The sequence below is a fragment of the Larus michahellis genome, chromosome 8 (assembly GCF_964199755.1).
Source record: "Larus michahellis chromosome 8, bLarMic1.1, whole genome shotgun sequence".
NCBI lineage: Eukaryota > Metazoa > Chordata > Aves > Charadriiformes > Laridae > Larus > Larus michahellis.
In genome coordinates this window covers 28,939,768-28,967,629 of record NC_133903.1, presented here as the reverse complement: position 1 = coordinate 28,967,629, position 27,862 = coordinate 28,939,768, and the positions used below count along the sequence as shown (strand labels likewise).

The window sequence follows — 27,862 nt, the reverse complement described above, 5'->3', positions numbered from 1 at the left end:
CTGGATTTGTTAAGGTATACATGAAATGGGAGAGTTTTTACCTGTCTTATCATAAATGTCCCAAAAGTGTTTGAAACAGTTAATAAATGAATGTGATATTATGGCCTTATAAATGGAGTTATACACGTTAGAAGGCTTTTGCTCATGTAGAAAATGTTGTTCAAAGCTAAGTGTTTGTAACTTTTTTCTTTCTCCTGAAAAACTTATTATTATTCAGTGGTACCAAATTATCTGATCTGGTATCACTTTGTAATTGTCTATTATTATAGCTTTTTTGTTGTATTGCTAGTATTGATCCTGAGTGTGTATTTCACTGGTTGCTAGTTAATCGAGTTGTTAATAAACCAATAAAACACTTTTGATTCCTATTTGATTATACTCATGTGAGTAGAACAGGTCTTCCTGCAGCAGGTTGCATTGATACGATCCTCGGTGGCAGCAGCCTTTAACGCCCTCCTAAGTTATGATTTCATTTTTTTTGCTGCTGTGACACCTCCAGAACCAACCACAGGCAGAAGTTTTCAAAATTTCCTTAATTTGTTAGGACTCCACTGGTTTGTGTAGCCCTTTTATTTTTTAATAGACTGCTTTCTAATGTGGAAGTAAAATAACTAAGTCCTCGTAGGCTTTTGCAGGCCTCTCTAGTTAGGAAAATCTCTGCAGCAGTGACCTAACAACCCCATGAGTCAGCATGACCCAACTATTGAAGGAGTGAATTATTTGTAAAAGGATGTACTCTCTGGAGCTGCCTTATCTTAAGTAATCCATGTGTTATCCTTCTCTGTTGTAATTTCCTACACCCTGCTGTAGTTTTGGGAAAACTGAGTCATATAACCCAAAGGCATGTAAAAATTAACTGCCTTGTTGGGCAGAGTTCATAGAAGCAGAGGCTGTTGTTTTGCTGCTCTCTGTTCTGTCCCATAGCTGCGATAATAAACTGCTTTCTGTTTTGACCCGATCAAAGTTGCCTTCCAGTTATTCTACAACATGAATATGACGCAGCTTGCAATATAGATATGCCAATATAGAACTGCTTTCTAAACAGCGACTGTTCAAGTTCTTTCTTTGGGGACTGTCTTTACTCTTGACCAGGCCTACTTAGCTGCAGTTTTACACTGTTCCACCTAATGAGTAAATCTGATGAGAATTAATAAAATGTCTCTTCTGCACAAAAGCTTCTCATAGAAATTTGGGCCTCACCTTTGGCCCAGTCCCCTCTGACCTTACCTAGCAGGTAGCTGGAAACAGTCTTCAGGTAACTTTCCGTTTCCTGAAGAATTTTTATAAATATACAAAAATGTATATTTCACCTAGTGATATATACTAGTATATTACATATACTATACTATTTCGTATACTAGTATATTTCTTCTATATTTTTACAGTTTATTCTATGAGCCCTTGGATTTTTTCATTCTTTCAGAACTCAGAAGACACAAGATCTTATAACCGTGCAATGAAAGGAGAGACAGAATTTCAGAGGTAAATTTGTGCTCTATCATTAAATGGAACTACTTAAAACCGTTGCAGACTTTTTTTTTAATACTTAAGAATTTTGTTTGACTTGTTCACCAAATAAAATACAGTATTTTGAATGATGAAGTGTTGGCATTGCATTAATAAGTGGATTCTGTCTAAGCTGGGGAGTTCGAGATAGTTGAGAAGACAGGGTTCAGAATTTTTTTTAAACTCAAATGTATGCTGCTATACTTCAAATAGGGTAGGAGTTACATCCTTCCAACACTGCTGTCAGAAAAAGATCAATTATTTTGTCTTCAGCACTACCTTGTTTTTCTCAATTGCATATTACACGTGTTTTGTTAGCAAAAAAAGGCTCCCGTGAAGTCTAGAGGATAGTTCTGCAGTGAACTTAATACCCTTAATAGATTCCTGTAGTCCTAGTCCCAAAATCGTTGATTTCTCCTGATATTTGAAGTAATTGGTTCCAAGGCAAAGAAAGCAATCCTTCACCTTGAGTGTAGCAAATGTAAACAGTGTTTGAAAACTACTTGATATAAACAGAATGTTCTCATGAATCCTGAGATGGAAGTTTTGGCTTGTTTCTTAATCATGGCAAAACCTTGTTGCAGTTTTTCTGTTAGACTGGAGTTGCACGTCATAGGATATTTAGCTGCATGTATACATGCTGTTAATCACTGTTCGTTAGTACAGTATGATACAACTGTAAAACAGTAACTATATTGATGCCAAAACTCTGTCCAGTCCCGTACCCCATCCCTGACAGTGGCCAGTAGGGCTTGCGTAGGAAGGAATATGTGAAACAAGATTACAAAAATTTTTTTTCCTGTTGTACACCCTTCTTCTAGCTTCCAAGAACCAGTTAGGGATCTCCTAAGTCAGAAGTTGGATGCCAATCAGTGCGTTTAAGTTACCTGTCCTACATGAGTTTGCCAAATGGCCTTTACCTCCCCAACATTTTTGACAACCCTATTAAAGAGTAGGGTAGAAACTTCCTTTGGATATTTTAAACCTAGTGATGATAAATTTGTTATTTTCTTTGCTCTTATAAGCAAAGTTTCTATTCATTTTTCATGTAATTCATTATTTTTGTAGAATGTTACTATATTCCCATCAATTGTTCCTTTTCCAAGTACTCCAGTCTGTTTATCTGGCGCTGTTTGAACGCTGTGTGGTGTATGGCACTGTGCAACCAAGCTGAACTGCTGTGCACTCGAATTTTAGGGTGACACACCTCATATATCACTAAACTGCTGTTAAAAATTGTCTGTGTGATAAGATGAAACTAGACTTTGTAGGGCATCTCTCAAACCAAAAGATAGTGAATGCAGAAAAAGCTTTTTCTCAGTTTTGCAAGTTGAAATATCTGTACAGCTAGGAGAAATGTAAATACTAAAAATGCCGTATCAAACTATTTTAAAGGACAGATGTTGCTGCAAGTTCATACTTAAGAACATACAATCTATATTGTTCTTCTTTTGTATTAACTGAGCTAGATTACATTACTTTTTTTTTTTTTTGCAATGTTCTTATAGATTCAAAATAGAGAAAGATAGGCAAGAGAAGAAGCAAGACCAAAGTTCTAATATTTCTCATGGTGCTGATGGAAGATCCCAAGAAAAATCTCCAAATAGAAGCAAAACCACAGACAGTTCTTTAATCCAAACTGAAAAGAAAAAGAAAATAGTTATCCAATTTAAAGCCAAAGAAATTAAACATGGAAAAAGTGCACGCACTCCTCATGTAGTGGCTACTAGCAGGAAAAGTTATGACAAAAGTCATTTTGATGGAACAGAAGGAAAAAGACTCTGGCATAGCTTTGCAGTTCAGAGGGACAAGGCACTAAAGAAAAAGACACAGAAAGCTGAACTCCGCAAACTGAAGTTGAAAGTGGAACAAACTATGTTGGAAAAACTTAAGTCATCAGAGTACAATTCACACGTATCACGTAAAAAGGCAGATGGATCCAAAAAACGGAGTGAAGATGTCAGAATTCCAAAAAAGCCATCTGACACCTCTACAGGGACTGTGTGTGATGAGAGGCCTTTCACTAAGAAGCCAAATACGTTATCTAGGACTTGGGAAGAAGAGTATGAAGAAGAATATAAGGAGTTTTCTAAGAAAAAGCGGCATGTGAATAAAGACACACCATCACGCTATTCAGCTGAAAGACGACAACGATGGGACTCTTGTAAAAGGGAAAAACAGGATGCTGATTCTGATAAAGCTACTGGTAATTCAGGGACTGAAGAAAGGGACTTTGAAGCCACAGCATTATGTTTTAAGCAGGTAATGAGAACCCAATTCTTTGTATAATGCAGGTAGATGTTTCAGGCTAGTTTCTGAATGGCAGGCAGTTTTTATATAAGCAGACTGTCTTACAGATTTCAAACAGGATTTCGTAGCTAACTAGATGGATTTTTTTTTATACCAGTGTAAACCAGGTTAAAATATTTCTCTGCTCTGCTAAATGGTTAAACAAAGTAGAAGAATAAAGATCTTGTGTATTAGGGCTGTGTCTGCACGTATGCTTTTGTAGCTTTACTTTGCTGCTGAGGGTGTGGAGTGCTTCAATTTAGATATAAGTCAACAGAAATTTTTTTGAGCTGACATGGTTGTATCATTTTTTGAATTAATAAACTGAACCAATGAGAACTTGCCCACCAAACAGGTGCTTATTGCTGGCAAAGTGACACCAGGAGAATATATTGTAGATCTAGGACTAAATTTCCTGTGGAACTTCACGTTTGGCTGTGATCAGTTTGTTTCTAAATTCTAGCTTGTGTTTTCCTTGGCACCTCAGGTTTAGCTTGGGCATGGTTATTTTTTGTTGTAGTTCTCATTAATGTGCCTAGCAACATGATTTCCGTTCATGTTACGGTAGCGTGATCATTTTGTGTGTATGCAAAGGTAGTACTTACATACAGAATCATGGAATCGTTGAGGTTGGAAGGCACCTCTGGAGATTGTCTAGTCCAACCCCCTTGCCCAAGCAGGATCAGCTACAGCAGGTTGTCCAAGCCATTTTTGACTATCTCAATGGATGGAGTCTCCAGAACCTCTCTGGGCAGCCTGTTCAAGCACCTTTACTGTAAAAAAGTAGAGTTTTTTATGTTCAGATGTAATTTGCCGTGTTTCAGTTTGTGCCCGTTGCCTCTTGTCCAGTCACCAGGCACCACTGAGAGTCTGATTCCATGTTCTTTACACCCTCCCATCAGATATTTATAAACATTGATAAGACTCCCCTTTCTCTTCTCCAGGCCAAACAGTCCCAGTTCTTTCCGTCTCTTGTAAGACGTGCTCCCATCCTTTTATCATCTTAGTGACCCTGTGCTCAACTCACTCCCTTAAATTCATGTCTGTCTTGTACTGGGAAGCCCAGAGCAAGAATAGCATAGCCACAAACCCACAAGAGATCATAAAAATAGGCTTACTGTGTAAACCACTGTATTTATTTTAAAAGAAAGCCATCCTTCTAAGTCATTTTGAAATGATACTGTAGATGCTTCATCATGGATATCGAAAATTTATTTTATGTTACGTATTCAATTCACTTGAATCCAGTGTTCTCTAAAAAGCACTCTAAAAGACTGATACATGTTCCTACTTGTTTCTAGAATTTTGACGTCCCGTGCACGTCTGACTCCTACCAAGATAGAGAGGACGTAAAGTCTGTCCAAAAGGTTAGTGATGTACTTGTTTAACACTAAGGAGTGATATTCTGAAACTCTTGACATGGAGATTGCTTGTTCCTCAGTCTTCCTTGATATTTGGCAATGTTGGTGTTTTTGTTTTTTTTTTTTTTTTTTTTTAATTCTTCCTACAGAGCTTTGATGTCTTTCCATCCCTTCAAGAGAGTCAGAACCCAGAAACAGACCAAGAGGTTAGTAGTGCTTTAATTTGACGCTTCTGAGTTATATTAAAAACTCATGGCACTGAGGTTGTGTAGCTGGACCATTCTATGACCTTTCCTAGTATTTTGCGTTGTTGGCTAATGATCTACACTTCAAAAACTGTGGAGCATTTTTTTTCAAATATTAAACAAACTTGCTAAAGTACTGCTAATCAGGAACTTTCTGAGATAGAAAGATTGCCTTTCTGTTACTCTCTGCAACATAGGGGGGCTTCATAGTTGCTTACATACTCTAGCTATTTCATTTTCCATCCTCTAACTTTCAAGTTGGAAAAGATACATATTTTTTAAAGAAACACCTGTCACGAAACTTGCAGTCTATGTAGGAAAAAACAGAACAAAGTTTTTGGGTACCAGGTACAAAGGTCATAAACAAGTCTTCTAGGCTGTATTTTGGATATCTTTTGTGGACTTATAGCGGAGGATGTGCAGAAGATTCTCATTGCTTTACATTTGCTGTATCAACTTAAAAATGTTTCATGCTTCATTTTTAGGCACTTTTAACGCAGTGGCATTAATGCGAAAGTATCTTTTTCATGAACAATTCATAAGTGATTCCTTACAATTGATTTCATGCATGCAAATTTTTTTCATTGTAGATGCAGATAGTTGAAGATTTGCATGTTGCTCGTGTTCAGAAGCGGATGGCACTGTCTGTAGTACAGACTTGTGGAGAACTTACAAGTATGGAAATAGATCTTCCAGAACAAGATTTAAATATTTCTGCTGGTATGTCCTGATTTGATGTTCTTTCGTATCTGTTTGCAACTAGTTATTACAGTTGGCTAATGGTCTGAGGAGAGAGTACACAACTGATTTTTTTCATAACTTTTTATTTGTTTGTTTATTTTCTCTTTTTTCCCCCCCCCCAGAGGCTTTTACTTCTGGTCTGAACATATTAGTGGTGATAGACACAAATATAATGATTAGTCACCTGGAGTTTGTCAGATCCCTGAAATCTGAGGATATACCAGGTATGTGAACAGATGATGATCAATACGACATTTTAAGAAAAGAAATGTAAAAACTTCAGTCTATGTGAGGGAAAAACAAACCTGGGCTCCTTAAAAAGGCAGCAGGTTTCATATAAAGGCAGAAGGCTCACACTTAAGAGGCCGGTTCTGTGAACCCAAATAGGCTGCCTCTTAAAGAAAGTTCAGCTGTGAAAGTAGAACACACTATGCTTGTATCTACTTACCTACAGAGAATCATGGTCGATGTTCCCCAGAAATGTGCATGAATTCTTAGAGTTAAATAAGTCTTACCTATTGTAAGAACATAATTTTAAGCATTTAGTCCACTACTAGTGGTAATGATGTTTTCCACTGTCTTCTTAGCGGTTTTTTTTTTCTAGAAATCTATAAACATTTAAAATCTGATAAGCAGTCAGTCAGTGCTTTATTTCTGTCTTGGTAAAGGTCACAGAATTCATGAAATGTGTGAGCAATTTCTCAAGAATTTGGTTTGCAGACCCTGGCTTTAATATGTTGTGAAGCTTTTAGTGATTTAACGTTAGCAGGGTTAGGATTGTGCATGTCAGTTATTGGTAGACATATTTGGAATCTGTTATGTAGGTAGACATATTTGGAATCTATCAGAATACTTCGGGTGCTTTGATGCATTCCGCTAATGAATACACTTATTCCGGCCACCTGGAAAATAATAAGGGTCTGAGTAATTTTCAAGAGTGTGTCAGACTGTGTTTCTCTTTCCCATATTAGGAATGGTGTTGCACTGTGCACACTGGGGTACCTTTTTTAGAATACTGCAGTTCCCACTTTCTGGTCCTGCACCAGGCCCATTATGTTCAGAAGGTTGCTGATTCCTGACCTTATTTATTACAAAGCAGATGGATATTAATATATTTTTTCAAAACTGTATTCTTATAACGTGAATGAGAAAGAAAACAGTTGAAGTATTTGTTGTGGGTGGACCAACAGAACAGGCATTAAATTTCTGATTTACCATGTATTTCATATATGATAGTTTTAAAGTTCAGACCATACCGACATACAAATAAAACCATGGTCCAGCATCCATACTTTCTATTCCTGGCTTAGGAATGCTGGTTGGCAATTAGCACAAACCATTGCTCCTTTTATTTGATGTTTGTTTTGGCACAGTAATTGTTGTGTTCATTCAGGTATTTTCAGCCTGTTATTTCAGCTGCTGTCACCTTGCTTTAACATCTTACAGAGAGTGTGTGACAAGATGATAATGCTGCAGATATATTGTATAATATTCCTATATGCTGTTATCAAAGTATACTGTTGATTAAAATTGTATCTTCCTTTTGTTTGCCTAATATTATCGTTTTTACATGTAACTAATGTAGTGTCAGTTTGAGGTTAGATTAGAAAGAGGGAACTTGACCTTTTTCAGTTGTTCATTTTTTAATGCTAGATACTCTTGAGCGTGGAATATGAAAACTACTGGCAAAAAAGATCGGTGTGAATTTACATAAATATGATGTTTGAGTTAAAAGTTATCTGTACTAGTTTGTGTGGCCCTTCAAAATATCTTTGGTTTTTGGTTGTGGGTTTTTTTCTTTCCAGGCGTCAACAGACTTGCATTAATAATTCCCTGGGTCGTTCTGCAAGAGTTGGACAACTTGAAGAAGGGGAAAATGTTGCAGCATGTTCGGGACAAAGCTATCCCTGCAGTCCAGTTCATCTACATGTGTCTCAAAAACCAAGATTCAAAATTGTGGGGGCAATCCATGCAGCTTGCTTCTCAAAAAATATGTAAGATATGTGCAATCGATTTTTTTTTTTTGGGTACTTAATCTTTGTAGTTCATTAAGTGAGCCCTAGCACTAAATTTTGAGTTTAATACAGTCATCAGTCTGCAATTTGCTAATTAAAATTAGCTAATAGCTTACAGCAGCCTTCAGAGCATATCGGAGGCTACAGTATGCAAATACCTTATTCAGATTAGTACTTTGTTCACTATTGTTTTATCAGTTATTTCTCACTTTTAGCTACATCTGTTGGTAAGCGGGGGATTACTTAATAAAAATTCATCTAGTTAGTTTTACCTGTGAGCTAAGGATATGTTGTGTGCTTTTGCTTTTGACTCAGTCTTCACAAAATCTAACATACTCAAATTTACATGTGGCTCACTTGATGTTTTCTGGCAAAACCGTAGCATTTTCAAGTGCAGTAGTACGTAAGAATTCAAAGCTGAGATTTGTGTTTACATTACACTTCTCTGTCCTTGTTTGGGGAGTGTTAAATTTAAAAACAGTACCATGACTACGCTGAAATATTTCTAATGTTGAGGTACTTGTGAACATGTCAGCACTGTCTTAACTAAATTTGCAGATGGCCTGAGTGACGAGAACAATGATGATCGTGTTTTACAATGTTGTCTGCAGTATCAGAACCTCTTTCCTCAAGCTGTGGTCATACTCTGCACGTGAGTTCCTGTGTGATTTTACATCTCTTACGAGGCGTCAGTTAGTCTCATGCCAAATACATTATTTTCAAATCATATCTTAAAATGAAGAGCTGTTTCTGAAGTAAACTTTTTGAAGAGCAATCACCCTTTTAAAAGCTAGAAGGATATAATAAAACACAAAGACTGTAGACTTAATCAGCTTCATGTGCTTGAGGCCTGAAGTAGAATTGTTTGCTTGATACTCAATTTTAAAACTTTTTAAAGAATAGCTTTCTCAGATTTTATTTCGTTTTCTCATAAAAAAAATATTACTGGAGTTACAAAATAGAAAAAAAATAATTTGTATTAATGATTGACATCCAGTTAGATACCTTGTTTCTGTGCACCTGGTTTGGAACAGCATTAAACGTTGTCAGAGGTTAATCTTAGAGAAGATACAGATAGATTTGCCTCTGGTTTGTGGAGAATAATGGGCATTAAGCCTTTATCTTAGAAAGAGGGAATACGGAGATAGGTTTGCCTCTGTTCTTGTTTTGTGAGGATAACAGCTGGCTTCTGAGTATTGATTCTCAATTTTATACAAGTCCCATGAAGCTAGTTTTTAAAGGCCTAATATTCCTTGAGAGCACTGTAAACACTTTGTTTTGGTCTCTGCTTAGAACCATTTCCTGCGTAGTTCCAGTAAATGGGGTTAAGACACTAGACATCAGTTGGTTTCTTTAAGTTGACGTGTGTGGATTGGGTTGCGGCTGAAAACACTGTTCCAGTCACTATTGATAATGATTTTAGATTTCTCTGGGTGAAGAACAAGAGGTGACCTCAGAAGTGCTTTTCATCTGAAAATGCCTTTATCAATATAACCAATGGGAATTTTTGAGGAAGTACTAGGATTCAACGTGTGCATCTTTGTAATAGTTCTGGTGGAGCAGTGTATACCTCAGGCCGGCATCTGGGGCAATGATGTGGCCAGCAGAACAGTAAAAAAGGGTGTCAAAAATAAGATTTATTGTAGCAGTCAAATAAGGTAGTACAGTCTTAGAATTATTACCTTGTTTGCATTCGAAGATCATAGCAACTAGGCATCATTGCTGTATAGCGGTTTTTTCTTAAAGCAAACCTAGAGCCCAAAACATTTCTCTGTATGTTTCTATTTTTTTCAGAATCGATACATTAGTTAATTTTCTGGTTTTATTTTTTGAACTGCTTCTAATGGCTTGAGAAAGAAAACTTCGTATATAATGAAGCTCATAAAATAAGCTTGCCAAAGACAGTTTTTTCAGTGTGTTACTTTTATTACTTACTATGTAGTAATGCCAGTTTTACGTCAACAATGAATTCTCTTCTCCTAGGGATGATAAAAATTTATGTAATAAAGCCATTGTGAGTGAGGTCAAGGCATTCTGCAAAGCTGATTTAGTTACTGCTCTACAGAATCTGAATGTAAACAGGCACCAGACCTGTGTTGAGCTGCAACAGTCAAAATGTGGTAAGTTTGTTTGATATGCATTTAATATCCTGGGTTTTGAGCAACGTAATAATCAGTGTAGGAGACAGAAAACTTCAGTTTTCATGTACTTTGAATCTTCAGGAATGCTCTTTGTTTGGGGCAGATTTTTTATTTTTAAAGGTAAATGGTTTCCTAAAGTTTGAGACCTTTATTGAAGGATCAGTCTCCTAGAGTTCTAGGAAATTCAAATGTGTTGTATTTTTTGTTTTGTAGAAAAAACACAGCATAAATTTCCTGTGTTTGTAGTAATTTAAAAGGTGTCCTGAACTTTTTAGGACTGAAAAGAGGTTTTTCCAGTTGAGCCAGTTTGGGTCCTGTTCTTAGTAGTTGTAAAATTCAGTATGCCAAGATTACTCCTTACATCTTAGGCTGATACCTTTACCTGCAGCCCAAACAGTAGAACTTGATTGTTTGGTTGCCTGTTCATTTCTTCAAAGATACAAATACAGCTTACAGTATTAAAGGTGATCTTATACTTGCTGATAACCCCACTGGCTGTATATATTCTAAGTTATTTAAGGAAAAAAGAAATGTGGATTAAGATCACAAATGAATGATTCTCTGGGGAAATTAATCTTCTTGGTTAGTAGCTCATAATTAAAAATACTCAAAATACAAGTGGGTATAACTAGAAATACATGAAACCTAATTAGATGTAGCCCATCTGCTTTATAACATAAAGTGCAGTCTGTCTTTATTTATGGGGACAAGTTAATTATGTACTATCAACATAAATTAGATACAGAAACAGTTGGCAATAAGTACCTTTTATTATCATTGGTTTGACAGATACAGAATTCGAGAAAACAGAAAGAGGTGATGCTAGCCTTACTGCGCAATTCCCAAATATACTTCCAGACCTTGAAAAGAACTTAGGAGAAGCTTTATCTTGTATTTTGGAGACTGAAATGAAAATTGCATTCGGAAACCTATGGATGGAGGTGGTTACTTATGTCATCTTGCTTGATATGTCACATATTAAGAGGTTTAAATGTCATTGGTGGTTTAATCTCAGTACCTGTGCTAAGGTAAACAGCTAAGTCACCTGTTTGACTAACATAACAGTTCACTGACAGTGGACAGTTCAGTGTTCAGTTTTACTATTTCATTTTATAACAAGATTATTCAATTTGACCCATAATGACTGTGCAGTATTTTAGTAGTCTTTTAATAATACAGTAAGAGAGATGCTGGCTGTTCAGCGTGGATTTTCAGAACTTTTTTATTTTTTATTTTTTACTAGTTGCATTAAATGTCTATTTCTGCTTTTATAGTATGGTTAAATGACTGCATTGTAAATATGCCCTTCAAGAAATTATTCCATCACGTTTTATATAATAATGAGTCACTGTTATTGCAGGCACTTCTTCCCCATCAGAACAGTATTTTTAGATACCATGTGGATAAAATTGCTCACAGATCAATTGGTTACAATGCAGATACAGAACTACAAGGGTGTTAAAGAGAACTTCCAGACTCTCACTCTTTCAAAAGTATTGTTAACAAGACAATAAATACTCAGGTACAAGGCACTTTCAAATTATCCATGCTTTGGTTTAGATTCCATTTTATAGCTGGTAGGGGTTAGTTAGAAGTTTAAATTCATTGCAGATAAGCCTCTGTGGCTTTCAAAAAAAAAACCCCTACCAACATCTGATGACTGCTGCTCCACAAGATGGAGCTTTGATGAGTTGTTAAGCTTTTAGGCAGTTCTGATTAACTTAGTTGATTTCTTTAAACATCTTTTCAAACTCTGGTTTCACTTGGTAGTTATAAATTTCAATTTTATTGCAATATGCATATATTACTTTATGTATATATAGTCACAGCTAGGAAAAGTGTGTTTATTTTTACTTCTAACAATACTAGAAAATCAAAGGTATACTTATGATTGTGCTGACTTTTGTACACAAGTAACATATTAATTATGAGTATTTGTAGCGTTTGAGGAAAGGGGAACCAAAAATCATTAAAATGGTTGTACGTTGAATGCTTCTACATGAACATGACTGTTTAACCCATGATGCTGCTGAATCAAATCTTTTTTAATAGGTAAACTTGTTAAATCTGAATATAGCCCTATTTCTGAGGAGTCATTAAAATTCTACTTCAGCAAGCACAAATCTTAACATTATTGAAGAATGGAGCACTTGTGGAATGTATTAGGAATATGTCTATATGAAAATCAGCCTTTGAATTTATAATGGACTGTCTTTCAGATACTGTATCTGAAGCCACCATGGACATTGGCAAATTTGCTGAAGTGTTATAAAAAACACTGGATGGCTGTTTTTGGTTACGTTGTGCCGAGGAGTTTACTTTCAACCATTGAATGTCTTTATAAACACCTTTGTACAGGTAAGAATCTCTGAGAACGTTAACTGTAAACTTGTGAAAAAAACTCACTGTTCTGGTTTTAGTAGTTACAAAAGTAGGTACTTTGAAAAGGCATGTACTCGGTATGGTCAAATAGTAATGTGTTCCATCTGCTTCTGCTTTTTTTTTTTTTTTTCTCCAATTTAAGATTATCCAAATGGAGCCATACATTGGACAGTCTTTATCTACTTTTGTATTGATCTACAATTTATTCAGTGGATGCGTGACAAAATCACAACGCTATATAGCCTTAAAGCCAGAATTAAACTGAAATTGATGAGCTATGAATTACATGAAAAAAAAAAAAAGAAAGGAAAAAGAAAGCTTGTGCAAAGATCAAGTCTGTCCAGGCTTTGGTCTCAGATATTCTAAATATCACCTGCAAAAATCACGAAAATTATTTCTGAAATGTGTCTTTCTTTTTTTTTACTTTTTTCCCCCTTTTCTTGTAATTCAGTATTCTGCTGGCTTTTTTTCTATTTTTTATAGAAAGATAGTAAAAGCAAATGTATGGACATTATCAGGCATTTAAGAACTTATTTCACACATCTCTATCTACCTGCAAAAAAACCAGGGGAAAAACATTGTAATGAATGTATATATTAATGGTCACCAAAGTCTGTGAGCTATTTTTAAAAGGAAATAATCTTTCTCCCTCCTTTGCCACCATGTTATGTATGGCCGAATGATCTGCATTTGCCAAATAAATTGTGAAGGAGTAAAGACTACTTAATGTGATAGATGAGGGCAGGGAGGTTTGTTTTCAAAAAAAGCCAACCAAAGAAACCCCCAAACCCTTTCATTTATTTACAGATTTGTTTTTAACTGGTATACCGCATTTCGGATATTGCTCTTCTGCAGAATTATTTTAGATATTGGAGTTGATCCTCTTGTCAGATCCTGGGATAAATTTGGAAGCCTTGATTAAGAAGCCAGAAAATCTTAATCTCACACATGTTTCTCTTGAGACTGTTATATCTATAATGCTTCGGAACCATTTTCAAGTTAATAGAGATATTTCAGTATTAAATTTGCCTCCTGAGATTGATAAATCCTAACATCTAATACCTTTTTTTTTTCCTCATTTCCCATGTTACTGTGTAAATACCAGGTAAAACAGTTGACTCCACAACAGTGGGTATCTTGCTCCAGGAATCCAAAAAATTACTCCATGCTTTCAGTTCAAGGTCAGACTATAACGGCATACTTCCCCAGGCCTACGCTGAAGTGAATAAACTACACCAAACACTTACAGAGGTAAGGGCAGCTTTAGTATTCGCTCACCTGACATCTTGACATTGCTCCGTGTTCCTGTTACAAACCTGGTTTAGATTTCTAAATTATTCCCATAATTTCAAAAAATTATCACATGAAATGTTGTTGCTAGAGTGTTTTCAAAATTAATAGACCCCAAATGTAACTCTTATATTAATGTAGCAAATATCTGCCTTTATGTATATGCTTGGTAGGCTTTTTTGGTCCTAATATAAATGTGTTAGTATTGGGAAGGTGACTGAAAAACATTATTTAGCTGCTTTCAGGAAGAATGTCTTGGTTTTCTCTTGTGTTTGTAGCTGATGGAAAAGGGTTTTAAAGATTAAGATTAAAATTAGAATTGTTGTTTCTACTTCTGACATTGTTCCAATATTACTATTCCTAGGCGAGCTATTTCAGCTTTCGTTGTCTTGGTAGCTCTGGTGCTGCACGTGAAGAAAAGACTTGCTTGTATCATGTGCTTTCTGATCGTTAATGGGGATGTCCTGAGTCTTGATTGTCTGCTGCGCTGTAACTTCTGTGTGCATTGCAGTCAGGCACTTAGTCTGCAGTTCTGTGAGCGCTGCTGCTGTAAGAAAGAAGCTTTCTGTCTGAAAACTCATTTTCGCTCTCCCTGTCCTGCCCAGTCACTTCACAAGGAACTGCCCTTACACAGACTAGGTTGTGCCACATCAGTTTCAGTTTAGCTTGGACAAACTTTCTGAACCATTTTACCAAATGAGTAGATAAATACTTTGGGCTGTTGCAGAGGAAAATGTGCCATCAGTCATGAGATAGGGAGTAAGAGTAACAAGCGTTTCTCATTTCTACCAGCTTACTGTGCCTGGGATGCTTTGGCACAGGGTTTCCCTTTGCGCGCGTGCGTACATGTGCGCGCACACACACACACACAAAAACAAAACAACCACCACAAACAAACAACCTACAATCTCTGCCACTAGAGCGTGCCCTGAAGTGCCAGATCTAGATGTTTCTTAAATACCTCTAGGGATGGTGACTCAACCACCTCCCTGGGCAGGCTGTTCCAGTGCCTGACCACTCTTTCAGTAAAGTAATTTTTCCTAATATCTAATCTAAACCTCCCCTGCCGCAACTTCAGACCATTTCCTCTGATCCTGTCATTATTCACCTGGGAGAAGAGGCCAACACCCACCTCTCTACAACCTCCTTTCAGGTAGTTGGAGAGGGCAATGAGGTCTCCCCTCAGCCCTACATACATCTAGAAGATGTATTGGTGAAAGATTGAGAGAAGCTTTCTATCCAGAAACTATAATAAAGATGGTTATGACTAGAAGAAATCTGCCTTGCTTTTTTGAGCAGTGCTTTAAAAAAAAAAAGTAGAAGTTCTCAAGTTTTCTTAGTTAGGAACCAAATACACTCATTATTTGTTTGCTAAACTGTTTTATAAGGTGAGGTCAGACAGTGAGCAGGATTTATCAGAAGACATCATGGTTCTTTCAGAAAATGCTGTATGTGAAAAAATGGAAGCAATGGCACCAAATCTTCAAAACTGCGAAGAAAAAAAGATACATCCAAGCCTTCATGTAGCTCAAGAAAACAGGCACCAGGAAATCTGGTCAGTCCTTGAAGGTGTATGGAATACAATGAACTTGTACAGGTATGGTATGCTGAAGAAATTCAGAACTTCTACATAACCTTACATAATTTTCAAACACACTTTAGAAATTGCTTGCTTTTGGTTTTTTCCTATTTTAGATAAGAAGCTATTAGTAATTAATCAAAATTGACAGAAAAAAAAACCACACAAGTTAGGAGCATACAAATTGTTATGTGGATGTAGTCAGTGGTCTGTCTAGTCTGCTGCTCTTTTTCTGGACAGTGGCTGAAATAAGTTGCCTTAGAGAATGGTGTTGAAAACCCTGTAAAAGCCACAGAAGTGAGCCATCCATGGAAATCTCATCTTTATCCATGAAAAATAGGAATTCAAGCTCTAAGTTTTCTCAGGTTATTTTCTTTCGAAGACCTGTGGAGGTATACTAGCCTATGCAAAATTGTTCAGTGGTTTTTTTTTTTTAAACTTCTAATAAGTTTTCCTGTTAAGCAAAATCCTTCACTCTATAAAATCCAAATGTAGAATCTAGTGTTGAGTTTCTTTTTTCGTCTAAACTCAAAATTCCATAAAATTAAACCACCCTCCATCTAGATGTTTTACCATTGTTAGTGTTTTGGTTATTTTTGAAAAATCTGCTTGAAAATCACTGAGATGAGTTTGGATGCTATCACAAAAACTGAATAAATACTGTGTTTTCTTTTTGTAGTCTTAATCCGAAATCTTTTCAAAGGAGAGACACTGAGTTAACATCAGGCACAAATTAACTCAATTTTTGGTGGTCTGTCAAGGAGTCACCTAACAAATAGTGATAATAACTCTACCGATGCTGTTTCCACACTAGCGTTTGAATGCACTGTAGAGCTGCACCAGTATAAGCGCTCTGGGCTTGCACCAGTGCAAATTAGTCTGAACTGAAGCTGGTCAGGAGATGGCTCGGTGTGGTGTTCAGGTCAGCTAAGGATCTGTGCCAGAAAACAGTCTCTTACTGAACAGTTCTCTTCCTGGGATAGAAATTGTGAATTTGAAGGTTTTGTATAGGCATCAAGGAATACACTCTTTCCAGTGTACCGCTTTATAAAGAAAATGCAACTTAAATGTTGGCTCTTGCCACCTGTTAAAGACCATCCTGTGAAAAGAGGATGAAATTTTAGAATCAAAGGTAATTTCACGCTCTTATTGCTCATGTCAAGAAAATACTAATCTCGCTGCTGTGGGGATAATTCTTCATGAGTGCTCTGCAGCTCATCATCCCAGCACAACTATTGCAGGGAAGGTAAAATACTGTTATATAGGAAAATTTTAAACAGAAAAGTACGATTTTAGGGCATGTTTTTTCTACTATTTATTCTAAGACTATTTTAGATAACATAGTTTTAGTATAGATTTACACTTGACCTTGTTTTTCTTTAATAGTCAAAATACAATGCATATAATAAATACTGTATTTCTCTGAATTTTGAGGATTTTTATTAACTGCTTTTGAATGTCTTTTCTTTCTTTCTAATATTAGTATTGAAATTTTCCAAAAGTTGGACCCCAACGCAGTAACTGTGACTGCGAAGTCTTCCTTTGAAGAAGCTTTTTTAGGTCTGCAGAAACTGTTGGCAGCTGTGAATGGTATCCGTGAAGGAATTAGTAGGTAAGCATTTAAGCTAGTCATAAAAGCTACTGCTAGTAACAGTCACTAAAAGTCGTGCCAAACTACAGTTTATTATGTGTGCTTAGTTACATGATTTTCAGTAAAAATCTTGATATCAAGGCTACCTAGAACCATTTCTTGGTAGCAAAAGAGTAAGAAACTGTTGCAGATGTTCAGATCTTTTGTAGTGAATTTTCTTTTATGGCTTGGGACTTGTTTTCCAGTATTTGATGATGAGCAACTCACCTCTGCTCAGAGTATAAGTGGAACTACGACATGAATAACTAATAAATGAGGTCTGATGGCAAGAACTTTGAATAATTCAGAATATTTGTTTTTCAAATGTGAGGCCCACTGGAATTGGGACAAACTTCTGATATAGAGAAGGACATAAAGTTTTGGGACTTCACTGTTACAAATTCTAGATTGTTCTTCATGAGACAAAACCTATATTGCAGCAGTAACAATGGCAACCAGTCAGCTGGACTCTCAGTTTAGGAAGGATAATATTCCCTCTGTCTTCCTTCTGTTTTTTAAAGCTTCAGAAAGCATAAGCTATCTGTTAAAGCATTGTTAGAGATTATCTAATAAGCATATAATCTTTTTCAAGAAGTGTTTTTTCAATCATTCTATCGCAGTAGTGAATATTCAAACTTGCTCTATCAGTACTTAGCCCTGTTCTTTGCAATCTGTCCTGAAGGGTCACAGTCCTTATGCTATACTTAACCACAACAGTCCTGCCAAGTGTGGGCGTATGGTTATCCCAGTTGGGAAGTGTGAGGTCTGACCTGTCACGGCACTTCTGGAGCAGGGAAAGACTGAAACATATGGGTAGAAATGTGAGCTAGAATAGCTTGGTGGTAATTGATCAGTTTTCATTGCGATTGTTTGGTTTAGTACTCCCAGTTGAGATTAGATTTTAGTAGTGGCAATGTCAGGTTTTTGTCTAAAAAAATTGTTTTAATAAAGCAGGTTACTGCTAAACTTGGTTCTTTTCATTCCAGTCCTAAAGTTCTTGTAAGAAATCCTGTGGTATCAGTTTATATATGTGGTGGATGAGATTTAATGGGAATATGTTGCTTCGGTGGTGTTATTTCTGTGTTACAGAGGTGTTTCATTAAAACTTCATGTGGCTATAACAAAGGACATTTTTTATTTCTTTCAGTGAAAACTGTTTATCTCCTGTATTTCCCGTTATGGGAAAATGCTGTAAAAATGAAAAAGTCTAACATTATATCCGAGAAATCTGTTTTACAAAAGATGTATTTTCTTGATTAGAGCTATGAGAATATTGTGAGCAAAGACAAACGGGATTCTGCCATTTGACTTCACTTGAAATGGAGAGGCTATTTTCGGTTCCACGTGATTACCATGACACTCAATAACACTTATGAAATGGCTTCCAAAATTCCTTTCATACTTTTAAAAAAATTTCTTTTTGACTGCTAAATGGGAATACAGTATTTATGCATCCAGGATGATTCTTGGAGCGAAGTCTTTTTCCTGCATGGTTGCATTGGAAATGCCTGCTCTGAGGTTGTTGCAGAGTTGCAGTAGGTGGCATCGTGGCACAAGAAATTCAGAGAAACTGTAACATGGAATCTTCTGGCTTAGTCTTGAGTGTAGGTATTTAAGTTAGTTTGAGAACTCTGAGTAGGTTTTCCAAAGAGTCAGAAGCCACATTTATGAATCATTGAAGCTTTATATATATATTACAGAATATTAAAACAAAAAGTCTGAAGTTTTCGAAAGAAAGAGGGAGGCTCAGTTTGCGTAGGTTGTTCAGCCTTTGTAAAACTGAACTTAGAGTATATTTATTTTTCTTGATTTTTTTTTTTTTGAAAAAAATCCTTTCAGTGATTTATAGTTAATCTAATGGTGTGATTGCAGAAAAGGAGGCATCTGGAGAAAAAGTAGTGAAAAAGTTCTAGCTTGAATATTTGCAGGTAATACAGCTTTTCATGATAAAATACAAGTCTTTTCCGTGTTACCTTCTATCCCTTGCTGTCCAGAACAAAAAAGAGAGAAACTGTCTTATGAAAGTTTGGAAGTTTTACAAATAAGTGATATTGAAAGTTCAACTTCATTAAAAGTTCAGATTTTCAGATTGTTAAAAACAATTAGAAAAGCACATTCACTCTTCTTGAGATAAATGTGTGTAATGATACCATTCGTCAAAAAAAAAAATACTATACTAGTGGCACTACTACAGCTATTCAGACTTGATGACTAGAACATGTTTATGACACATACAGATATCTAAAGGCGGGGTGGCGGGCGAAGAGCTGGTTCATGGAAGAGGTCTTAGTAACAGCTTTTTGCATCTTACCCTATTTTTCTAACTTTTGGCATATCATACAGATTTTTAATTTCGTCTTTGCTTTTTCCTCTGACAGCATTGGTAGCAGAATGGCATTTATACTGCAAAATACTGCATGCCATAAACGTTTTACAGTACTTCAGCTCTGAAAGGGTTAGCAACTGTTGATTACCTTCCTGCTTCTTTTGGCAGCAGGAATGTATTTAAACAAGCATGTGTTAGTCGTCGCATCAAATATAGCTGATGCTCGCAACCGTTGTTACACCAGTGTGTTCTTGAGGTTTACTCACTTAAAAAGTGAGCATAAAATACTTATTTTCCACTTTTGATGGCAGAGGGTATTATGTATGTTGAGGTATATTACATTGACTAGTAACGAACAAAGATTATTAAACCTCTGAAATTTATACTTCAAGTAGAAGTGTAAAACAATGACAGGTTTTTAAATAATTTTGGTTTGAATAACATTTCTGACTGTTTTCAGTGGTGGTTTATACTTGTATTTATGTTCTGTATTATTTGGGTTGAGTATTATTTGGAATCAGTTAAATTAGGGGACGTAATTTTAGGTGTCTTAAATCTTTAAAATAAATTAAAATAATTATCTTTGAAAACTTCTTTGTTTTCAAGAAGCTCTTTGAGGCAACAGAAGTATTTCTGCAACTCAGGGTTTTCAAGTTTGTGCCAAATCTTTCATCATTTGTGGAAATTCTTCCAGTGATTCTGCTGGAAGTTGTTCAGGGCCTTCATCTTTGGAGAGCAGAGATGTTTAAGAACTTAGCACAGATAATCAATCTTTACAGATTTTATTCTAAGTAGTGCAGAATGCCTTGCAAGGTATCGCTAATGGGGGGGTATATATGAGATATATTTGACTTGAAGTTCACTGAATTGAACGTTTTGGGATTAAATAATTTAAAACCGTTTCTACAGTTTTATTAATTTAAAACCAGAATTCTACAGATGTAGAGAAGCTGTTTCCTCTTTGTTTATTCAGCTAGTCAGTGGAGGGATTGAGATTTCATTTTCTTGGTGTCTAGTTAGAAAATTGTCTTCCTTCCCTTTGGCTGCCATGACATTTAGAAATTTCTAGCATAAGGTCTCTAGTTTAAGAGCTCTACTTTTAATCTTCCTCCGCATGCAGTCTCCTTCTGGAAATAAAATGGAGATTTACTCCCAGTTCAAAAAGTATTTGACTTTCCTACCACTAGTAAATTTTATTTTATTTATTTATTTTTTAATTTATTTAGGTGAAAGCTGAAATGTACTTAACTCACTAAAGGAGAACAATTAAGTTACTTTCCATGTAAATTTCAGGCTCAGGGAGCTGGGCTTTATGCAGTTTTCCAAGGTAAACACAATTTACTGTGAATGAGAAATGGGTGTTGGAAATACCGCGTTTAAACGTTACACAACACAGGGCATGATTTCCTCTGCCTTTTTTAGTGGCAGATCTGGCTTACGGTGCTACCTGTCAGCTCATCTCTGAACAACAATTTGGAATTTGTATAAATTCCAAATGGTGAGCAGAAGAAGGATTTATACCCCCTCTGTGGAGTGTTTTTGACCACACATAGTCAGATTGGCACAGCTGGGAGCAGGATTAGGGTCGGATGAGCCGCAAGGCATTTTGCAGAGAGGCATTGTGTGTAGAAATGTGCCTCCCCAGGGGTCAGCAGGAATGTGGAAACATCCCCTCGGCTACTAATTAAAAAAACACTTTTCATCACTAATAGCATTTCCAAAGCTCATCTTTCTGTAGTATTGTATCCTTCAGTTTAATTATTGTCTCTGATATAGTTGAAAATGGGCAGTATCTGACAAAAAGGTTTCTCCCAGTTGTAGTGTTTCCTTTCCTACGTGGATTCTTTGCCATCTCCTGTTACACTGGAACTTCCCTACGGCCTTCTCTGCTGCCGGGGTCCCAATTTGTCCTTTGCTCTTCTGCCTATTTTAATGAGAGCTGTAGGAAATTATAAAGGTCAAGACCTCTGCCTCTGGCAAATACAGCTGAAATTGGCCAGCGCTTAACAAGGTGCAGGGCAGAGGTGATGCTGTGGCAGCTGCTTAAGCCTTGTAGCCTTTAAGCCAGTCTAAAAAGCAGAGAAGTTCGAATAAATGAGTTAGCGCTGTGAAAGCCATGGTCCTTTCTGACCTTGCAAAGCTAGAGAATAGGCGTCTAGACAAAGTGGCCCTAGGATCTGACATCTGAAGTACTTCTTCTACAATAGAAGAAAGCATGACCTTGACTTTATTTTGGGAAAAATACCCTTCATTTCCCAATAGGTTGATGTTGAACAAAACTCTGGCATGTGTTGATCATTGTAATGCCAGTTCGAATCCCTTATTGTAGTGTAGTGTAATGAGGAGTTGTTAATAAGCTGCATAGAAGTTTTGGTTTTCCATTTCTTGTCTTTTTTTACTGCCCTTATATTCTGACAGTGAGGTTAAATGGGACTTTTAATGGGTTGAATTGGCTTTGATATGATTAAGTCATATGCCTTTTTGATTAACTGTAGGGATTTATTGAATTGGTTAATGCTTTGTGACAATTTTATCAGTCTCATGCCACAGGCGATTACGTACAACTGTTAAAGAGGAGCGGCTTAGTGTGACAAATACTGAGGTACAGAGGTTTGGCCACATTTGAGAGTGATTACCACGCAGTCTCATACGACTTTTATCCATATGCTTTACTTGTCATTTCCCAGAATTGTAGTGTTTGTGGGCAGCTGGCAGGCTGACCTGCTTTCCTTGCCAGATTGCCTGGTGGGTTGGGTTTTTTTTTCCTTCTATTTGGTACGTTAATTTTCTGATCCTTTCCAAATAGGCTTTGCTTGTTTCCCAGATCTTCTCCCTGCACAAGTGAGGAACCACGTCTTGAGCTATTTCCTGTCCGTTTCCATTTTTGATTATCGTATCTTACACTCTCTGCACACGTTTAGCATCAGATGAGTGACAGTAGGTAAAGAAAGGTTCCAAGTGAGAAGACCTATTGCTTACGAGATAGAAATCATTATGTCTGACTCTATCCTTTCTCCCTGCTGCCCCAAGAACAGTATCTCAGCTCTGTTTTGTAACCGGAGTGACCCATAGTCACTTTTGGTGTCTTTCTCTGACGTGCTCTTCTCTGCCTCACGTACTAAATATTTTCAGAAAAATGCATAGAACAACACTATAGTTTTTAGCTTGATCAACAACTTGCATTTTAATGTCAGTCCAGCTTCCGTGTCACCCAGCATCCCTGCCAACACCTGCTCAGAACGTGATGTTTGGATTAATTACAAGTTGAAGTGGATAATGTGGGGTCATTTGTAGTTTGGTTTTGCATGGCTGTGTCGATAGGAAAGGCAAAGTGATTCAGTGGCCTTCCACCCTCTGCTTTTGAAATATATTTGATGTTGTGTTGAGAGAGAAACAAGAGCAGTGGTTAAATGCTGCGGTGCTCACAATACTGAGATTCAGATTGCTCTTTAGAAGAGTTTTGCAGAAGAGCCCATTTGCTTCATGTATTATTAATTTAGAGGGTGTTCTCTACGCATACTTCTATAGCTGAGGCAGACTTTTTTTTCCACTGAGAAACTTTGATGAAAATAAGATCAACATGATTTAATGAAGTAAGAGACGCAGTCCATGTGCATACAAACATGTCTGGGTTACCCAGTGTATATCGTCTCTTGAAATTTTTATTTTCCATAAAACAAAATGGTGGCTACAGAAGAAGAAAAGAACATAAAATGATTAAAACCAGTAGACAGCAGCGGTGGTCTGAAATCATTGCCCTGCAGACAGGAATGAGTTACAGTTTTCTACAGAAAAATATATTCCAAGACTGGAGCTTGTATTCAAGTTCCTATTTAGTTGAAAACAGCAATAAACATGTTTTATGAATGCTGACCTGTTAAGAATTTGTGGGGGGAGGTTACTGTGCAAGCTCTTCTCACCAACTTCTTTTCAGTTTTCCGTGTGTAGCAGTAGTTCTTCCTTGAAAACAACAAACGTCTTTTATTTGAAGATATTGTAGAGCTTTGAGCCAAATGTTGGACTTCTCATTTCATGTTATAAACCCAGAATCAACGCCATAATCCAAGCAAACGCCATAAAATAAGTGACAGGATTTAACGTTGTTACTTGTATGCTTATTTACGCGTTTTACTTTGTGGGTTTTTTTTCCAAAGCACTGGAAACAGGGCCAGTTTGTACATTGCCTGGGGTCTGGTAACGTATAGTGAGCCAAAATGATAATGTTAGCAGTTTGCTAGTACACTTTGGTCAGCAGTACCAAAATAAGTGTGTTTTTCAATTTTCTGTCCTCACGAGAAATGAATACAAGGTTACCTTGTTCAGTGTGTAGTCTGGGAAACAGCAACGGAATAATTAAGTCTGCAGCATCCTAACTGGTATCAAGGTACAGAAACTTTAATAAATAAATTGTTTACTTTCTCCCTTCAGTGAGAAAAGATCAAATAGAGCGTATGTGATGCTGATGCTTTGGCGGTGGTACGTTTGTGAAGGGAAAGGGAATGCGGGCAGCGTGTTGGCTGCTTTCATACACAGGTCTGTGTATGACCAGAGGGGACTAAGAATGACCTTGGAATTCCGGTCTAATATTGCTTCAGAAATTACTTTCAAACTGGTTTTCTTTAAACGTAGTCTTGCTAAGAAGGATGGAGTGAAACTTGAAGTTTTTAGCCATTTCCCTGGCCTGGGAAGGTAGAAGTCAGCTGAACAGAAGTAGCCAGGTGGAGATGCCGTGTAGTCAAAGGGAAAGACAGCACCATTGAATCCTGCCTTTGTCCCTTCCGTCACCTTTTTGTGGCTCGTACATACGTTTATCTTCCACAAAATCCAGAAGCCCATAATTAATACAGCTCTTCCTTCTCTCACCAGCCGCCCTTTCTCCCATCCTTCCTATGGAAAGCTTTCCTGGCTGGGTTTCCCACCGGCAGCTCAGCTGTGGCAGCAGCCTGACTTACCCTGCACCCTTGCACGTGTGTTCTTGGCACCGCGGGAAAAACACAGCGATGAACATATTTTGCCCCAACGTACTGTGTAGCAATATATGTAATGGCCTTCAGGTGAAGTTATTAGTAACATCTTACCTTTTATGTTTTGTACGGTTCTGCGTTCGGCTTTGTGAAAACAAACGTGCCAAAGCTTTCCTCCTGTTTGCATGAAATAGAAGGCAGAGTGGCAGGAAAATCGTCAGCCATAGAAACCTCGCTTTCCCAGGCTTTATTTACGTTGCAGATGAGCGATGCGACCACAAAAGCTGAGGTATTGTCCTAGGCGGACGAGGTTGCTGGCTGGTGGCAACGCGGAGCTGGTGGGTGGGAGTCTCGACTGGGATGCCAAGATTCCCAGCCTTCCCAAGGGCGTTTGCCAAATTGTCTCTGCCAGGGTTTTATGCTGTCAAAGCTGGGAGCTTTCTCACTGAGGGAGCAGCTGAAGGCTTTGAGGTATTTTTAGGAAAACTAGCCAATTGGTTCTCTGGCTGACTTAGTTGGCAGGTTTAAGTGTTTTATTTAAAAAAAAAAAAAAAGAATTCTGGGTACATCTTTTTACAAAGGGAGAAAGAATGCGTGACTAATTTTTGTAGCAGTGATAATTCCTATGCAAAATCATGATGAAAATAAGCAGCGGAGTTACAAGTTAGGATAAGTCCTGTGGTATGTCACGGTCTTCCAGCCTGTTTAAAATACAGTGTCATTTTTAATTGGGAATTTTAACTTATTCTGTTAGTTTTCTGGATTTTTTTCAATTCCTAATTAATTCATTTATAAAGACTTACAGCTTGCAAGGGGAGGGAGGGGAGAATTCAGGCACTTTCCCATGGGAAAGTAAATAGAGGTTCCCAAATAGAAGATTTTTTTTTTTTCCAATTTTTTTTTCTTCCAAATCCAGTCATTTTCTTAATCATTACTTACATACTTAAAACTTAACATAAGGCAGAATTTTATCAGTATTTCTTAATATACGTAAAGTGTTATGTGGTTTTTAACATAGATTTTAACTTACATTTTGTCATGTTAAAGAGGGTTCGTTTTTTTCCTGGTGAGTGAATCCTAGTGAATCTTAATGAATTAAGTTACACTGAGGTATAACTGAATTATATCTGCTTCAAGAGATAAGGAGAATTAATTTTTGAGAGAAGAACTTCCTTATTGGATCATTTCTGGAGCCTTGTGGAAAATGGGTGTACATCTCTCAGAACTTCACCAAAGCTGGTGCTTTTTTCCACGGCAGGTATCTCTGCTTGGAATGCGGTCAGCAAGGACGAGATTTTGGGAAAAGACTGCAATGTTGCTGGCTGCCATGTGCATTCGCGGCTAAATGAAATACTAGTATTTCACATGATGCTAGCTTCTTCATAAAGGCGCCTCTTTACAGCTGTCAAATCCCATTTTCGCTTCTCAATATTGGGGGGGGATTGGTTATTACTAGAAGTAGCAAAACTGATACGTAAATTGTAGTGTTTGAGCTGTACATTAGAATAGTGGAGGGAATGCGTTAAAGCTGTAGCTCATGTGGGAAAGTTTTATATTGCGTGTCACTTTGCTGCTGCTCCACATTCATATAGCAGGCTTTGCTTATGGGAAACAAAAGACTGTTAATTATTGCTGGTTTTCTTCCCGTCTGTATAGAGAAATTGCTCATACAAACATCAGTTGAATTTTTAATTAGGAAAAAAACCTTCATAGAAAGTCCTTATAAGAATAATAAGCTCATTTAATTATTTTAGAGGAGTGGAAAGGGATGGGTGGAAGGGAAAATTCTTCAAAGATCAGAATTTCCTTCTTGTTTAAAGAAAGTAATTAGATATTTTTTTTTCCATGAAGCATTTCTGACTATTTTCTCAACTCTTCCATGGAATCCTTTTATACTTGTGTAAAAAAAATCCCCAAACTTTTATTTTTCAGAATTTTGACCCCAACCAGTAGTTTCCAAGATATTTGGACCCTCTATAACGTCCTCATAAGCAACGAGGTATGAAGTTTTCTTTAATGTTTTGTCAGATACACTTCAGTAACAGTTTACTTAAAGTAGTTACGAGGTTAGCTGTCTCATCATTGTGTTTCCACTAAGCTAGAATTTTGAAGATGTGCTCTTATTTATTAGGCATTGCACGTTAAAATTTATTTTTGCTTGGCGCCTACCAAAAGTTATTGGAATCTCCACTGGTATTTAATTGCTTGCCTGACTTGCTGAGCACTCATTTGTGGTGGATGACTCGCTGTGGAGAGTAAAAAGCCTTGAAGCTGAAGTTGCCAAAACATCCCTGACCTGGTCATTTTAAGAAGCGAGTACATTGTGCTCTGCAGAGTAATGGCTGCAGTACACAGGAAAAAAGATAAATTGAAATTACTGGTTATTCATGGAGTTTTAACTCATTTGTGCTGAAGGATTTTAAGAAGAGAAAATGAAATAAATGTTTGGACTATAATAGAGGTATTTTCCATTTAGTATATTACGTATTTCGTATTCGCAGGCCTCTCCTATACTGGAAAATATATTTGGGGTTTGGGCTTGTATATTCACCTATCCGAATCAGAACTTTGTTTGCCGTAAAACTATAGGGTAAATTAAGAGGGGAGGAAGAATTGTTTAAGGTCTTCCAGATTTGCGCAGAAATTGTTAGAAAAGGGAGCTGGAGTGCTATCTATCACTCCCATTACATAGTCACGATTGTTAATTTGTAATATTTGATTTTATAATACTTAGCATGACTTTTTTGATGTACTGTCTCAACTTGAGAGCCTGTTAGGTAATACATTAACCATATCTGTTACTCCAGCTGTATAATTTTAATTGATATGTGATGCTTGGTTAATTACTATGTTAATTCTTTGTTCTTCGTTTCAGGTAAATAACAGTATAAAATTCACTGCTGAGGAGCTTTATGAGTGTGTTTCACAAGAGATCTATCGGTAAGCCAATTACTGACCGCATCAGATGGGGTTGGAGAGAGCATTTTAGCATGTGCTGTATTAACCAGCGTACCATAAGAGAAATTGTAATAAACAATCACTGTTGTAGGAGGGGCATAGGGAAGATGATTGAGGATTTTTTTTTTTTTTTAAATGACCTACTATTACAACAGAGTGGAACAGGACAGAAATTAAATTGGAGGTGAGCTGTCTACACAGCGATTTTCAGCTGTTTGGCTACCAGGTGAGGTGTTGGTCCCTTTTTCCTCGGCCAGTTTTGGATTCATGGCTTAGTGGCAGCGTATAGTTCAGCGTTCATTGTAAGGTGGGTTAGAGCATGAGACTGCATTTTAAATGAATTTGATTATAATTGAAATTCTGTTTTGGTGAGGTATTTCTTGTAATGGAACTTGTTATTATGAGAACTTTGCTTAAATCAGCAGAGGAAAAAAC

General features: G+C 36.9%; 1 protein-coding gene across 6 annotated transcripts in view; it reads left to right on the top strand.

Annotated features, from left to right (window-relative positions):
• Positions 1-27,862, top strand: part of SWT1 (SWT1 RNA endoribonuclease homolog) — a 33,423-nt gene that overhangs the window by 1,829 nt on the left and 3,732 nt on the right. The window contains exons 3-19 of one of the 6 annotated variants that reach the window (XR_012588604.1): positions 1,424-1,482; positions 3,015-3,768; positions 5,097-5,162; positions 5,306-5,362; positions 5,992-6,121; positions 6,265-6,366; positions 7,948-8,136; positions 8,716-8,809; positions 10,141-10,277; positions 11,088-11,326; positions 12,518-12,656; positions 13,786-13,931; positions 15,359-15,567; positions 17,033-17,161; positions 24,372-24,559; positions 26,402-26,468; positions 27,345-27,406. Coding sequence is in view for 4 of the 6 variants with exons in the window: in XM_074596834.1 (XP_074452935.1) it covers positions 1,394-1,482; positions 3,015-3,768; positions 5,097-5,162; positions 5,306-5,362; positions 5,992-6,121; positions 6,265-6,366; positions 7,948-8,136; positions 8,716-8,809; positions 10,141-10,277; positions 11,088-11,326; positions 12,518-12,656; positions 13,786-13,931; positions 15,359-15,567; positions 17,033-17,161; positions 26,402-26,468; positions 27,345-27,409 (2,612 nt within the window). In the remaining 2 variants the exon portion in view is untranslated. Of the gene's footprint in view, positions 1-1,385; positions 1,483-3,014; positions 3,769-5,096; positions 5,163-5,305; positions 5,363-5,991; positions 6,122-6,264; positions 6,367-7,947; positions 8,137-8,715; positions 8,810-10,140; positions 10,278-11,087; positions 11,327-12,517; positions 12,657-13,785; positions 13,932-15,358; positions 15,568-17,032; positions 17,162-24,371; positions 24,560-26,401; positions 26,469-27,344; positions 27,410-27,862 lie in introns of those variants that run through there. The other 5 variants (XM_074596835.1, XM_074596833.1, XM_074596834.1 and 2 more) reach the window with 5 other exon arrangements.